A 16,773-nucleotide genomic window follows, 5' to 3' on the forward strand; every position below is an offset into this window, starting at 1 on the left:
CACTACCAATATTGTCAGCTTATGATAATCATTCACTTTGAAATTTGACTCGTCCATTTTTCTCTGTAATTCTGGGGTTTTGTTTTACATACTTATATTTTATGCTATTAGGAACATAAAAATTCACTGTTTCTTGGGAACTTTTACTGTTGTATCTCATTACTTCTTTCCATTAAGTTTTATATGATACTAGTATTGTAAATATACTTTGCTTTAGTTAATATTTGCAGAGTACATTAGTTAAGAATATATCTATTTGCAGATAGCTCAGTAAGGCTTTCTTTTTTTCATAAAGCAAAAAGTCTCATGAAATATTATCAGGCATTAACTTATTGATGCAGTTTGAGATCCAGTCTCCTTTTCTTAGGAGAAAACATCACTAATGTTTTCTTTTTGCACTCAAGGTTGCACAATGGCTAACCTCTAGAGCTCACAGCCTTCAAAGAGGAAAGAGGTTGTAGAGACAAATGGCTTCTCTTCATTTTTTATTTTTTATTTAGGAAAGAAATCTCTTCTCATTAACATTTTTGTGAACATCTTGCTGGATGTGCCCCATGGCCATTTCTTGCTGTATGGGAGTTGATGAAAAAGGAACTTAGATGGAGATTGGGTCAGCCTATTAAAGTATTTTTTTTCATCTCTTTATTTTCTGTCACTCAGAGTAGTAAATTTTGAATTTTTTATCCAATATGAATTCCTACTTTTTATTAGATGAGTTTTAAGTTTTTTACACTTTTGCAATGCTGATGTTTGTGTCTTATTTTACTTTTTGTATTTTCTATTTCTATTCTGTTATCTTTACCTTTCTCCTTTACTTCCTTATCTTAGATCAGTACATTTTATCCTATCTTCCCCTTGCTTTTGACTTTATAAATCACTGTTATGTTTCTTTAAGTGGTTGTTCCCTAATTCTTAATATTCATTTAACCATATATTTTTCTAAGAAAGTATAATGTAATTGGGTATTTATATCATGTTTTGAAAAGCAATATGGAAAAAAAAAAAAAGAAAAGTAGTATGGAGTTTAACATACCTTGACCAATTACAACTCGTCTAGATACTCTATAGTTCTGTCTTGTTATAGTTATCTAGAATTTTGGTTTAATATTTTTAATCACCTTGTTTATGTCTTCACACAGAAATTAAATTGGTATTTATTATTTTACACCATTTGTTGAGGCTTGTAGGCCTTTCTTTCTGATAGGCTCCTTTTTTTCCCCTCACTGAAAGATGTTTTAAAGTTTCTAACTATAGGTCTTAAGGTGATAGAAGTAAACTGTTTAATTGTTCTTAAGACTTTGATGAGGGAGGCAAACTGATCTTTCTGTGTCTGAAAATAGCTATGGTCCTTCCAGCCCACACAAACCACCCCCACCTCCTGTTCAGAGCTTTGAGATCTCATATTGTATCTCCTCTAAATGATAGTTTATCTGGGTATAAAACTTTGATCACCATCCTTTCTTAGTGCTATTTGAGGTTTTACTCCATTGTCTTCTGGAGTAAGTAGCAGCTGATAAATCTGTTAGTATAACCACTTTTATAGGTCATATCTTTTCTCTCATCGCTTTTAATTTCTTTCTTTGGATATTTGCTACTTCTGTGTGATTTAAGTTTATCCTGCTTGGTACTTTAAAACATTTTTTTTTTTTAATTTTATATAGGGATATGGTTAACTCCTGCTTAATACTTTGAATGTTTTTTTGATCAATAAACTAGACTGATACCTTTTTTTTGATCTAGAAAATTCTTAGTATTTTTCAAATATTTCTTCTGTTCTCCTGGACTCTTCATTATATATATTTGAAAGCTTTTAGTATGTTCTGTCTTGTTTCCTCAAACATTTATTTCTTATCTAGCTACCTTTCAGTTCAATAATTCTTTGTGGCTGGGATTTTTTCCGTTTGCTTTTTAATGGTTTTTAAAAAAATACTCACAAGACTTTTTATAGTTTTTTGTTTTAATATCCACCTATTTTTATTTCATTTCTGCTTTTTTCTTTCAGTTCTAATGGAAGAGTAAAAAATTTTGAGAATCATAAAGTTAGTCATTACTTTTGAATTATTTCAGCTGGAATGGATTAATTTAATGAATGTTGATTCTGCTGGCACTTGGCTTTAGATGTCTTTTGAAGTTTGATTACAAGTTCATTTTAAAATGAGGGTTTTTTTCCTTCACTACTTTCTTCCCTCCCCCATTTTTCCTAGTTTCTTTTCTATATTCATTCTTCTCTGTCCAACAGTTTTATGGTTTTTTCCTTTTCCCCCATGTTTTACATAAATATTGTATTGGCATCTTGAGACTCCTGTCAGTGATGATGAGGGTATTGCATATACTGTTAAAAGTTAGGTGAATTGATTATCTGTACATTTCTAGAAATGAGGCTTTTTCTGTATCCTCCTGTCTCCCTAGGGTTATGACTTGTCAAAAGTCCCAATTTTTGTCAGTTATATTTAAGTATTTTATTTATATAAATTTTATATTTTAATTTTGGTTAAATATATGCAATTTTTAGTAGTATTGCTCCATCATGAATCTTAAGCAGTGAACCTTCCATTGGTCATACATCTCATATGTAACCCTGAGTCTTTTATATCCTGTTTGAGCCAAATTTAGTTTCCATTGCCTGTATTTACCTCAAAACTAGTCTTACTTCTTTGTCCTTCTTTGTCCAAGAGATATTTATTTTGTGTTTGAAAGTGGTTATTTCTTTGACCATTGCTTTGTGATCACCACTGATGGATATCTGTCAATATGTACTGATTGTTTCTTTCTTAATCAGAAAAGTTGTGGATTTCAAATCTCTTACCAGTTTCAAAACGTACTTCTGAAACTTCCTTGGGCAACAAAAGGGCACACATTTCCACGCTCTGTTTTATTGTACATATAAACATTTGATTTTGACCTATTTTAATATCCAGCTTTTTTGTTTTTCCAAGCAAGTAGGAACAGGATGGGTAGACGATTTTCTCTTACTTTGATACTTCAGATGTAGTTCTCATATCCCCTCCGGTGTTTCCAGATTTCTAGCTGTGACTTTCCTGTTTACTGTATGACTTCTGAAATGTTTTGAGTTGTTTTCCTTTTCTTTTTTGTTTTTCTCTGGAGAATGCTACTGGCCTTTTAGAAGTATTCTAAGGAAAAAAATGTCATTCTCCAAATGTAAAACTAATAACCAGTGAAAATAAAGTGCCTGGTATGCTTCAGAAAGTCAACAGACAAATACTCCTTAATGAACAGGATGTATAGAAATAGTGGAGAGCTGGGGCTTGGGGAATTTAGGCACAGCAGAATTTTAATAGGAGATGTGGAATGAGATTAAGACCTGGTTGAGAGAATTTTGGTGTAATGAAAATGCTGATATGTGCAGTTAATATTTGATTCATTTAGTGAAGGAAAATTATTAGATAGTAGAAAAAAGAATAGCAGCTCACTGTTAAGGAATCCATGCTGTTTATCTTATTTTTAAACAGTTAAATACTTTGCAGCCAGTGTGTTCTCTGTAAGTTTAATTGTTGGTAGTATTAAACTGAGGTGTTTTTTTTTTTTTTCTCCCAGTTTTGAGAATAATAAAGACATTTGTACCTTTCTTTTTATCTCTTTCAGTATGGCTTGGGAAGAGAATTTGTTAGATGATTTACTAAATTTTGCTGCCACTCCCAAAGGACTACTGCTTCTTCAAAGAACAGGTGCCATCAACGAATGTGTGACATTTATGTTCAACCAATATGCAAAAAAATTACAGGTGCGAATTATCATCTGCCACAGGCAAAAGGAACTTTTGTTTCTGTAAAAGCCATTAAGAACATCATTCTGATTTCTTTGCGTGAAGAGATTATTAAACTTCAATTAAAAGCTCATATAGCTTTGTAATATTTAACTTGATATTTTTTTCAAGAAAGCATTAGAGTTGATATTGGTATCTATGACTATTTTACAGGATGAAACAACTGAATGAAATTGAAAAACTCTCTCATCCAGATGTTTTATAAATATATCAGACATCTGGCTATATTAAAACTCAATGGAATTTTCATTTTTGGGTCTAAATGTGTCAATGAGAATTTAGGGTTCACATTTTGAAAGAAATAAATATATTTGTAGAGGACTTTTATTATTGCTACTGTTTAAATTTAAAATCTAGGCCTTTCTCACAGAGATCATTAAGTATGTTCATTTTTTTGCTATTAGAGTAAATATCCCTAGACTTCAGAGGATCATAGGTATACTTTTTGTTGTTGTTGTTGTTTTTGTTTGCTTTGTGTTTTTTTTTTAATTGGAGTATAGTTGCTTTACAAAGTTGTGTCAATTTCCACTGTACAGGGAGGTGAATCAGCATAGGTATGCTTTTAAAAGTGTTTCCTTTTATCTCTGGAAGTTGCTGTTTCTTGATGTTCTTCTTGTAGCCTAGCAGAAAGGGCTGGGGCCTCTTGGGGATCTTTTATTTATTTATTTTTATAGAAGAGCACTAATCCCTTTCATGATCACTCTCTGCCTTCACAAATAGCCTCCCAAAGGCCCCACTTGCTACCATCACGTCTGGGGCTTGGGATTTCAACATAGGAATTTTGGCAGGACACAGACATTCATACTATAGCAAATGTAGACGTTTTCAGGCTTTTAAGTTTATATAAATTGTGTTTTGATCTGTTGGTGAGTTTGAATTTCTCCTTGTATACTAGTTAACCATTTGAGTTTTCATTTTTCTTCCATTTCTGAAAATACTCAAGCAGTTCAAAGACATTTTTCTTTCTCATTCGGATGCTTGAGACCATTCAGACACAACTTATTACTATTGTGATAATGCACCTAGGATTAGATGTTATTTTTTTATATTCATAAAATTTAAAGCAATCTGGTCTTCCTTTGTATTGTGCTTTTAGTTGTAATAGAAGACGTTCCCTTGACTTAAGTAAATTAGAACCATATAATTTAGTACAATACCTTAATATCGATTATTCAAGACGTTTTTTGAAAATTTAGATTCTGAGTTATCGTGTAAGAAAGCAGCTAGACTTTCTTTAATTTTGCTGAAGATAATGTTGAGAGTCAAGCTGGTATAAGTGATCTGCCTGTGTTCACACATGTAGTTATTGATGGCAGTAATTCTAGAACTGAGATTCTGGTCCATGAAATCTAAGTCTTGTTTAGTGAAGCCCCTGTAACTTCTTGGAAGGTTTTCTTTGCTTCTTCTTTTTTAGTATTTAGTCTTGATTGGGAGACCCCTGTGGCTACTAGTATCTGAATCAGTAGGGTCATTTGGGATGATTGATGAGTAAGGTGTTTTTCTTCCTGTCATGGAAAAAGGCATGTGGGAAAAGATAAACACTTACTTTGCTGTACTTCTATGTTATCTAACTGTTGAATTAATGGATGGTAAATTAAGGAACATGGAGAATGAGATTTGGAAGGCAAATTTATACAGATGTGAGCAGCAAAAAAATTGAAGAAATAAGCCTAATTTTTTTCCCATAGTCTTTTAATTCCCACCCCTTTTTTGCCCTTAAAACAGAATGCATAGTTTATATTTTAAATATTTGATGAAAACGTGCTTATCCTTTTAATAAAATGTTGAAAAATACAAATTCTAAATGGTTAGCTCTATTTAAAAGTCAAACACTTTGGCTAAGATCAGGCTGACCTATCAAGTCTGAGGAAGGAGGAACATTTTGTAGTGTCTTTGTTATTTCCTTATTGTGATTTTTGCAAAGAGATACTTCTAAACTTTACCATGAATATATGTATAATATTCCCTGTGAAGTAGCAATTATTTCAGGTTTTCTACAATGTATATTAAATGAGGATTATGTGTGCATGCATGTTTGTATAACTTCCTCCTTTGGGGAAAAAATATCACATTGCCTCTAAAATGATGATTTTTAAGAAGGTACCATTGTTCTTTTTAAAGCTGTTTATTTGAAAGCCCAGTGTAAAAACTGGCAGTCAATACAGATTAATCAATGATAATTTATTATTGAAGAACAAATTAAAGAATAAAATAGTAAGATAACAGAAATTAGAGTTAGAAGGAATATCTTTTCATTTAGTCCAAAGTCCCTTATTTTATATATAAAGAGACTTAGAGACAGAGTGACTTGTTTAAGGTCATAAAGCTTCTTAGTTTTAGGGCTGGTACCAGAGCCTAGTTCTGATATAAGATTGTCAAAAATATTCATTAGTATTAACTCACTGATCGTAAGTTTTTTTCTGCTCTTGTTATCCTTACTTGAAAGACTATCTAGCATTTTAATAAAGAAATCAGTAACTCTGCATATAAAATGTAAATAAAATATTAGCATGCTATGTTTTCCTGCTTCTCATGGTTTCTTATTTACATTAGATTAGCAGGCATAAAAAGTTTGACTATGGAGTTTTGGTTACACAAGTGGCATCAACAGCAGCAGGTGCAGTAGCCCTACAAAATTCAGGTAAGTTCTTTAGAAGTATAATTTAAATAAAATGAGCTGGTTGATACAAAATTCAGCTGCCATGATCAAGTATCAGCTATTTCACTCTGAAGTTCTTCTTCCCAAGTTAGGTCATAGGTAAAAGAATGTTAATGGGATTTCCTTCTTTTCTCTTCCATGAAATCCCACTAGGAATTTTTTTTCTGTTAAAATATATACAATTTTTTTCTTTGCTCAGAACAATGGTACATAATGACCTAAACTAAGATATACCTGATGACTTTAAGAACCCTTCATTTTATAAATCAAAAGTGTATCATCTTTTCTTGGTATGGTTACATCTGATATGCTTTAATATTCAGTTTCAGTGATTTATATATGAATCAAGATATACAGTCATAATAGTTGTCACACATGCATATCATTTTCTTAGTCCCTTTTCTCTTCTTTTCTTGAAAGATTCTCACCCACTTAATTTTCACCACTGTTTCTGGAGTTTATAGTCGGCATGTATTATCTAATAGAGATTGGAGTTTTAGGTGTTCAAACATTGAAGATTTACTGTATTGTAAAGTTACCTGAACCCTGCACCAGAGACCAGATGTAGTCTCTGATAGAGATGCTGTGATTATATTTAAACCTTAGAAGTGAAGAATCATAACCTCAGTGGTTACTACTGAGTCTCTCCTCAAATGAAAATATTTTTCTATGGTGTATCTAAATCTTAAGTATTTTTCGGCTGAACTTATTTGAACTGGTTATATTATGAAGCATATTTCTTGGCAGAAGCTGTCCTAAGCGAACCACTTACTGCTTTACTTAGAATAAAATCCAAATTATTTATGGTACTGAGGGGCACATTAAAGGAAACATTTGAAGACTAGATTCAATCCCAGATTTCCCTGTTGGTCGAGTCATTAAGCTTCTAAACCTTATAGTATCCAGCTTTCTTTGAAAGGATTAAATGCAGTTTTTCATAGAACAAAGGAAGGAAGACTGACACTGCCTGAGTTCCTATGATTTCTTAGGTACTGCATTAAGAACTCTATGTATATCATTGCATTTATACTTTACGGCAACCTCCAAATATAGCACTTATTCAGTTTTCACATTGGGAACTGATGCTATTAGAATTCAAAAGATTCAAGGATATATAACTTAATAAGCTGGCAGATTAGTAATTTGAACCCTGATAGTCTTGATTTCCGGAGAAGGCAATGGAAACTCACTGCATACTCTTGCCTGGAAAATCCCAAGGACAGAAGAGCCTGGTAGGCTGCAGTCCATGGGGTCGCGAAGAGTCGGACAAAACTGAGCGACTTCACTTTCATTTTTCACTTTCATGCATTGGAGAAGGAAATGGCAACCCACTCCAGTGTTCTTGCCTGGAGAATCCCAGGGACGGGGGAGCCTGGTGGGCTGCCGTCTATGGGGTCGCACAGAGTCGGACATGACTGAAGTGACTTAGCAGTAGCAACAGCAGTCTTGATTTCAAAGCTTATATATTTTGTTATACTAGAAACCCATTCTGCTCTAATGTGTTCCTGCTAAATTACTGATTTTATGATTAGGTGTTCTGTTTTACACTTTTCCATATGCTTTGATTCCTCATAAAGGAATCTGATAATCAAACTCAGTAGTCACTTTCATTTAGATATGTAGTATCTGACTCAGGGAAATTTGAAGACTGTATAGAACCAAAAATTGTATGAAATAGAGAACTGTTCTAAGCATATGGAAATACAAAAGGATAGTTACATTAGAGAAAGAGAACTCTTTCTCTTCGGTTGCTTACGGTGCCTCCTGATACCTCCTTCCTCATGTATGTACACTGTGACTTTCAGGGTGCATTTCACTGTTAGCTCATTTGCAGAGTAACATGTAAACTTTTTTTTTTTTTTTTTTTTCAGGAAAACATGCTGAGAGAGATTATTGACTAAAGGATTAAAAACTGGGACTCAAAATTCAGTCCCCTAGGGGAATAGTTTTGAGAGTTTAGTCATTACATAGTTTCATAATAATGAGAGTTTAGTCATTACATAATTTAGTCATTACATAGTTTTATCATAAGCATATATTAACAATATCAGCTCTAATTTCTACCAAGGTTAGAGGTTATTTCTTATACAGGATTCAAGTATGTCTTTTGTCATTGTGGAGCAGTCTCATCAGAAGGATAATTATATCTTTCCACCAAAATCCAAAGAAGAAATATACTATAAATATGATGTAAAATTCTTCTTAGGGTTTGTTAATGCCATTATAACTGAATTATGGGCCAATCTGGAATGTGGAAGAGATGATGTTAGAGTAACCCATCCCAGATATACTCCAGTGGACCCTATTGACCAAAGCTGTCAAAAGGTAAGAAATGATTTATCTAATGATGTATAGATTTTAAGTATCTCTCAAATTACTTCATCCAGACTTTAATCTATATTCAGTTACAACCAGCAGCCTTTCCTAAGTTTGTCCTTTCCCTCCTTTCTTTGATTTCTGACTTTGTGTTTTAAAAATAAACTTATAAAAGACAGAAATACCAGTGTTCCTTGGGAATTGTCTTGCAAGGACATTCTTTTTTATGATATACCTACTATATTTTATACTATAATTTTTCTCAATTAATAAACATCATAGACATCAGACAAAACAATAAATGTGGACTTAAAGGAGCTAGAAAAAGAACAAATAAATCCAAATTTAATAGAAGGAAAGAAATAATAAAAATCAAAACAGAAATAGAGAGTAAAAGTGAAAGCAGAAAAAGAACAAACCCAGATGTAATAGAAGGAAAGAAATAATAAAAATTGAAACAGAAATAGAGACCGAAAAACCAACAGAAAAGATCAGTAAAACTAAGAACTGATTTTTTGAAAAGATAAACAAAATTAGTAAACCTTTAGCTAGACTTCTCAAAAAAAAAGAGGACCCAAATAGATTGGAAATGAAAAAGAAGTTACAACCAGTATCACAGAAATCATGATATTACTATGGACAATTATATGCCAATTAAGTGCACAGCCTAGAAGAAATTGTATATTTCTAGGATTTTGCTCATCTTTTAAGATTGAATCAGGAATACAAAATATGAACAGTCAGATGACCAGTAGTGAAATTGAGTTAGTAATTTTTAAAAGACTCCCAACAGACAAAAATCCAGGATCAGATGGCTTCACAGGTGAAATATATCAGATATTTAAACAGTTAATGCTTCTCCTTCTCAAACTATTGCAAGTTTGAGATGAAGGAATATTTCAGAATTCAGTCTGTGAGGCCCATATCACCCTGATTCAGAAACAAAAGACTATGAAAAAAAAAAAAAAAAAAAGGCCAGTATCACTGAAGGTGGTTGTAAAAATCCTCAATAAAATGCTAGCAAATCAAATTCAACCATACATTAAGAGGGTCATAGACCATGATGAAGTGGATTTATCCCTGGGTTTCAAGTATGGTTCAGTATCTGCAAATTAGTTGGTGTGATAGTCTACGTTAATAATTGAAGGATAAAAATCACATCATCTCAGTAGATACAGAATTGACAAAACTCAACATTCATTTATGAAACTGAACACTCACCAGTATATGAATGGATAAAGAAAATGTGGTATAGGTATAGAATGAAATATTACTCAGCTATAGAACAAAATGAAATCTTGCCATTTGTGACATGAATAGACCCAGAAAGTATTATATTAAGAGAAAGAAGTCAGATGGAGAAAGACAAATACCATATGATTTCGTTTATATGTGGATTCTGTTTTTTGGGGGGATTTAATTTTATTGTCATTTAAATTTTAGGAAACAATTACGTAGCTTCCATATATAAAGAGGTTCATTTAAAAGTGTTAGTCCAGTTTCTCCTTCCTTCTCTGTATGGCTTTGTTTTTGCTGTATGCTAGACAATAGCCCTGCATAGCTGTGTAAATTTGAATTAAAACTAAGATTAAAAATTCAGTCTCAATTACATAGATCATATCTTAAGTGCTTATCTGTAGTCACATGTAGCTAGTGACTATCATATTATACAGTTTAGAACATAAAATTTCCATCACCACAGAAAATTTCATTGACCAGCCAGGACCGTGGAGCTAGGGTGATACTGTTAAATAGTGTCTGAAGATTATTTATTTGGTAGTGAGTAATCTTAGCCTGGAAATAAGAAAATGCAATTAGTTCTGCTCTCAATTTTTTGATTATATGTTTTTGACCAGGACACTTCACTTCTCTGGTCCTCAAGTTTTCTCATCTATTAAATGAGAAATTGAATTAAACTCTTCTTTGAATTATCTCAGTGTTTTGATTTTTGTGAAAATTCTTTTTTTTCCTTTCCTTTTTTTAAAATTTATTGATTTTTAAATCAAAGGATAATTGTTTTACAGAATTGTGCTGGTTTCTGCCAAACATTAGCATGAATCAGCCATAGGTATACATATGTCCCTTCCCTTTGAGCCTTCCCCCCACTTCACTCCCCATCCCACCCCTTTAGGTTGTCACAGAGCCCTGGTTTGAGTTCCCTGAGTCATACAGAAAATTCCCATTGGCTGTCTATTTTACATATATTAATGTCAGTTTCCATGTTACTCTCTCCATGGATCCCACCCTCTCCTTACTCACTGCCCCCCACCCTCATGTCCATAAGTCTGTTTTCTATGTCTGTGACTCCATTGCTGCCCTGCAAATAATTGCATCAGCACCATATTTCTATATTCCATACATATATTAGTATATGATATTTGTTTTTCTCTTTCTGACTTACTTCACTCTGTTTAATAGACTCTAGGTTCATCCACTTCATTTGAACTGACTCAGATAGATTCCTTTTTATGGCTGAGTAATATTCCATTGCATATATGTACCACAGCTTCTTCACTGATTGATTTGTCAATGGACATCTAGGTTGCTTCCATATACTAGCTATTGTAAATAGTGCCACAGTGAACCTTGGGGTACATGTGTCTTTTTCAATTTTGGTTTACTCAGGGTATATGCTTAGTAGTGGGATTGCTGGGTCCTGTAGTGGCTTTATTCTTAGTTTTTTTAAGGAATCTCCATACTGTCTTCCATAGTGGCTATATCAATTTACATTCCCACCAACAATGCAAGACTGTTCCCTTTTCTCCACACCTTCTCCAGCATTTATTGTTTTGTAAACATTTTGACGATGGCCATTCTGACCAGTATGAGATGATATCTCATCATAGTTTTGATTTGCATTTCTCTAATAATGAGCAAAGCTTCTAAAGTAACATAGTGAGTCAATGGGAGGGCTAGAGGGAGCTCCTTAGTAGGATAAGAAAAGTTTGTATATGTGGCAGTCACTTGAAGGAGACTGCAGACAGATCTGATTGACTGCAGTGATGACTTCAGGCTGAGGAAACTTAATGGCAGTTGAGGCTTTTCAGGCTGAAGAGGAGAAAAATGTCAATAAAGTGCCTTGAAAGTCATGCTAAGGACTTTAGATCTGATGTTTAGTAATGGGCAACCACTGCATACTGCATCCAAAGAATGAACTGTGCCTGAGAAAAATATACAGATTCTTGTCAGTGAGAGAAGAGCAGGAGCTTAAAGTTTTCATGGAGAGATTAACTTGATAAAATTGCATGAAAAAAATGAGCTGATTTTGATAGGAAAAGCCATAGCTTTTTCTAATTAACTGTAATTATTAATAGATTACTTGAATTTCCAGTGAATGTATCAACAGTTAAAGGCTGAAGATAGCCTTGTGACCTGAGTGCTGTAATATATAGAATTTGTTGCCTTGCTCCAGAGCCCTGAAGTATTATCTTTTTTTATACATCAGATATAACAATGTGAAGAATGAGAAAAATGTATCATTTCATTTTTGTCAGAACCAAACTGTCAGAGATATGTGATATTTTAAAACATTTTCCAACTCTTCAGTTACATTTTCTTATAGTTTTTATGCATTGTCAGTACATAGATTATTGTTGTTAACTATTTTGTACTTATCATAGAAGCATATATTTCAGTTATATGGGTTGATTAGGCTTATTTTAAAAACTCCCATTTGCATTAATGACTCTTCAGTGGATGTGATTGAGAAAAAAAATGAACCATTTGAACAGTGTTTTTTCTTCCCACCTAGTCTTTTTTAGCACTGGTGAACCTGTTATCTTATCCTGCTGTTTTTGAGCTGGTTGGCAATCAAAGTCTTCCTAATAAAGCAGAATATTCTCTTCGTGAAGTCCCAACAAGTGTTATTGTAAGTCATTTTCTTTTAATCTTTCACTGTTTTTTTTTTTTTAAATCTTTCGCTGTTATAGTGCTACTTTTTAAGATGTGTAGTAAAAATGCAATTTTGCAGGAAAAAAAAAAGTACAATAAATCACATTTAAAGACCTATTTGATTTATTTACCTTTAGAATGTTAGCTTCCAAATTATTTGTAAATGGAATCTTTGATCCTGGCTGGCTTAAAATGGTGGCACCTATTGAAATAACAAGGTTAACATGAGTTTGAGTAAGCTCCAGGAGTTGGTGATAGACAGGGAAGCCTGGCGTGCTGCAGTCCATGGGATCCCAAAGAGTTGGACATGACTGAGCGACTGAACTGAAAGGTTTCCCAAATAGGGAAGAGATCCAGCATGTATAAAAGTTAGTGTATTAATTATTTTTAGGTGACTTATGTTATTAGTCACACGATTATTGCTCCTTCATTGACTAAGATAATTAGAAATAAATTGTATCTAAAGAGTCCAATGCGTTTTCTGCTTATATTTTAAATGATCTGTGTATTACTGCCCCATGAGGGCAGTATATGCATATTTATTTAATTTGAAACTTATTTTATATTCATATTTCAAAATTAACTTATTTTAATCATTCAAGTGTATTTAGTTCCTCATCTTTTGTTAAGTTTATGAATTAAGCACCCATTTGTATTTAATTTAAATACAAATTAAATATCTGTATATATGCATTATTAAGGAATCATTTAATTCTGAAATCTCAGTCATTGATTTTATCTTCTGGTCACTTTGTCCTGTGTGTTGTTTTCCTTATATCATTTTGAGATTTTGAATTCTTCTAATTCTTGGTGACCCTAAACATTTTATTTTTAAGAATTTGCTCTACTTTGGAAATTTTTTGGTAATTTATATGAATGAAATGCAAATAAAATATTTTTCTCTTTAAACTTTTATATTCTTGAAGTGTTCCAATTTTAGCTTATACTTACTTGTATCTTGGCACTTCTTAAGTAGTTTTATAATTAACCATTTATCTGCTTGTCTTCCCTACTACACTGTGAGGACCTGAAAGCAAGTAGAATATCTTGGTCATATTTACATCTAGTAATAACTGGATAGTAGATATCCAGTGAATGGTTTTTAATGTATTTGTAATATTATTGCCTTTATAAATAACAGATGTGCTGTTATTTAATCTAGAGCAATGACTTTGGTGTTTATTATCAAGTTTTTGTGGATGTGCTACAGCGCATAGTCAAAAATACCTGTCCTCTTAAGTAAAGGATTTGTCTTTAATGTAGTCTTAAAATGCTTAACTGCATGTAGTTTTGATAGTCCATCTTCTTAATGTCACTACATTTTAACCCTGTAAATGAATCACTGCTTCCAGTCATCATTTAAACAAGTATAAACTCTTCTTATTAAAAAAACAAAAAACAAAACTCCCTTGATCTATGTTGTCTTTTAGCTATCACCCTATAGCTTTCTTTTTTTTTCTTTGCCAAAAAGTATCTTGAAAAAATTGCCTATATTTGAATTCTCAACTTATTTCTCTTGTATCAACTCTAGAAGTCACTGTAATATGGAGTCCTGCCTAACCAACTACTGAAATTGTTCTGCCAAAAGTCACTGATAAATATGTAATTCCCTAATCTAATGGAACCTTCCCCTATATTTAACTTAATTTACCACCTTGTGGCATTTAGTGGAGTTGGTTCATTCCTCCTCATTGTTATTCTCTTCTGTGGCCCTGGCACTACTTCTAGTTCTCTTACGGCTTCTGTGGTCTCTTCTGTGGACTTCTCTTGTGCTGTCTTATGTCCTTTAGGTTCAATCAGTTCGGTCACTCAGTTGTGTCTGACTCTTTGTGACCGCATAAACCGCAGCACATCTGGCTTTCCTGTCCATCACCAACTCCTGGAGCTTGTTCAAACTCTTGTCCATCAAGTCGCTGATGCTATCTAACTATCTCATCTTCTGTCATCCCCTTCTCCTCCTGACTTCAATCCTTCCCAGAATCGGGGTCTTTTCCAGTGAGTCATCTCTTCGCATCAGGTGGCCAAAGTATTGGGAGTTTCAGCTTTAACATCAGTAATTCCATTGAATATTCAGGACTGATTTCCTTTAGTATTGACTAGTTTGATCTCTTTACAGTCCAAGGGACTCTCGAGAGTCTTCTCCAACACCACAGTTCAGCACCTCTGGGTTCATTTCATCCAGTTCTGTGGCTTCGGTTGTACGTTGACAACTCTCTGAACTGTGTCACTTACTTGACTGCCAGAACTATACCCATATTTCTACCAGATAATGGACATTAGGAAAACTCATAGAAATCTTAGATTTAACCATGTCCACAACTGAATATTATGGTTTTTCTCTGTCTTAAATCAATTCCATTTGTTATTTTTGTATCTCAGCATATGGCATCATTCCCATAGTTGAATGAGCTACAAACTGGAAAGTCATTTTTGACTCCTCTTTTTGGTAATTTTTCACTATTTATAAATTTTTCTCTCCTTTATGACTTGATCATATTTGCTTTATCTATTTGTATTAAGATTCCTTAGTTTAGACCTTAGTTTCCTGTCTAGATTACTCCAGTGGTATGTTAACTGTTTTTTCTCCCAGTCTTACCTCACAATGATTCTTTGAAAGTGAAAGCCAGATGCAGTCATTCTGTTTATTTCCTTATTCCCTTTGTCTTCATACACAATCCATGCTCCTTCACATTATCTATTATCTAGTGTAGTCTGTATAGAAGTTTTCTTTGTTGTGTCAAAGATGTCTTTGTTTTTTTTCAGTTTCTCAAGTCATGATCCAAACAAGGTACACATGTTGCATTCAGTCATTATGTCCTTTTCAGTCTTTTTCTAAAACATTTTCCCCCTTTTGTTTCCATGCAACTTATTGGAGAAACTAGGCTCCTTTTGCTATGAGTTATACTGATTGTTTCATTAAGAGATGTGAAATGGTGATACTACTCTGTCATTCTTTTTTATATTTAACTGAAATTATTTAATAAAGGGAATCCTGAAATACAGTTCTTTCAGAAATAGCAAAATAAATGCTTGATATTTTAATTTGCAAAGTAATGAATTTGTGTTCTAGTAGTCTGTAAAAGGGAGGTTTTATGATGGTTATTATCATTATAAACTTCTGGATTTTACACATATATTTCAACTCAGTGCAGTCACTATTGCTTAGATGGTCAAAATATTCTTTGTATATTGACTCCTTTTGTTATTTGGTATTTTTCTTTATTGATTTATTCGATAGGATATTCCAGGCTCATTCTATACATTTTTTGGTTTAGACTTTCTCCTTTTCTTTTTTAAATATCCCTTTGTCTTTTTCTTACAAGAACACTAGTCATTAGATTTAGGGCCTGCTTGCCTAATCCAAGATGATCTTATTTCAGTTCTTAGTGACATCTGCAAAGACCCTTTTTCTCAATAGGGTAATAATCATAGATTTTTGGGATTAGAACATAGACATGCTTTTTCAGGGATAGTTACCATTCAACTCACCACACCGTCAGAATGGCATTTTCATCTACCTCTTGTCTATAGACTGAATGTTTGTATACTCCCAAATTCATTTATTGAAACTTCATTCCCTGTGTGATGATATTTGGAGGTGGGGTCTTCAAGGGGTGAAGTGAAAGGAAGTTAAAGTCGCTCAGTCATGTCTGACTCTTTGTGACCTCATGGACTATACAGTACATGGAATTCTCCAGGCCAAAATACTGGAGTGGGTAGCAATTCCCTTCTCCAGGGGATCTTCCCAACCCAGGGATTCTACCCAGGTCTCCCATATTGTAGGTGGATTCCTTACCAGATGGGCCACAGGGGAAGCCTTTTAAGGGGTGAATAGTGTCTTAAAAAAAGACCTTTGCCCCTTCTGCCATCTGAGGACACAGCAAAAACTGTCTGTGAGCTAGACAGTAGATCCTCATCAGACACAAAATCTGGCAACTTGATCTTGTACTTCTCAGCCTCCAGAAATGTGAGAAATAAACTTCTGTTGTTTCTAAACCACCCAGTCTATGGAATTTTATTGTAGTGTCCAGAATGGACTAAGACTTTCCCTTTTTTGAAAAAGTACAAGGAAGGACTTTTAATGGACTGAATTTTGTTATGCCCGATGTCCGAATCCCCGAGC

At 33.4% G+C, this 16,773-nt stretch overlaps 1 protein-coding gene across 5 annotated transcripts in view; it reads left to right on the forward strand.

Annotated features, from left to right (window-relative positions):
- The window catches only part of TBC1D32 (TBC1 domain family member 32), a 179,414-nt gene that overhangs the window by 63,159 nt on the left and 99,482 nt on the right, over positions 1 to 16,773 (forward strand). For all 5 annotated transcript variants that reach the window (XM_065911547.1, XM_065911548.1, XM_065911549.1 and 2 more), the window contains 4 exons: positions 3,604 to 3,742; positions 6,338 to 6,425; positions 8,650 to 8,768; positions 12,511 to 12,627. In XM_065911547.1, coding sequence (XP_065767619.1) covers positions 3,604 to 3,742; positions 6,338 to 6,425; positions 8,650 to 8,768; positions 12,511 to 12,627 — 463 coding nt within the window. The remainder of the gene's footprint in view (positions 1 to 3,603; positions 3,743 to 6,337; positions 6,426 to 8,649; positions 8,769 to 12,510; positions 12,628 to 16,773) is intronic.

This window comes from Muntiacus reevesi, chromosome 19 (assembly GCF_963930625.1).
Source record: "Muntiacus reevesi chromosome 19, mMunRee1.1, whole genome shotgun sequence".
In the NCBI taxonomy this organism is placed as follows: Eukaryota; Metazoa; Chordata; class Mammalia; order Artiodactyla; family Cervidae; genus Muntiacus; species Muntiacus reevesi.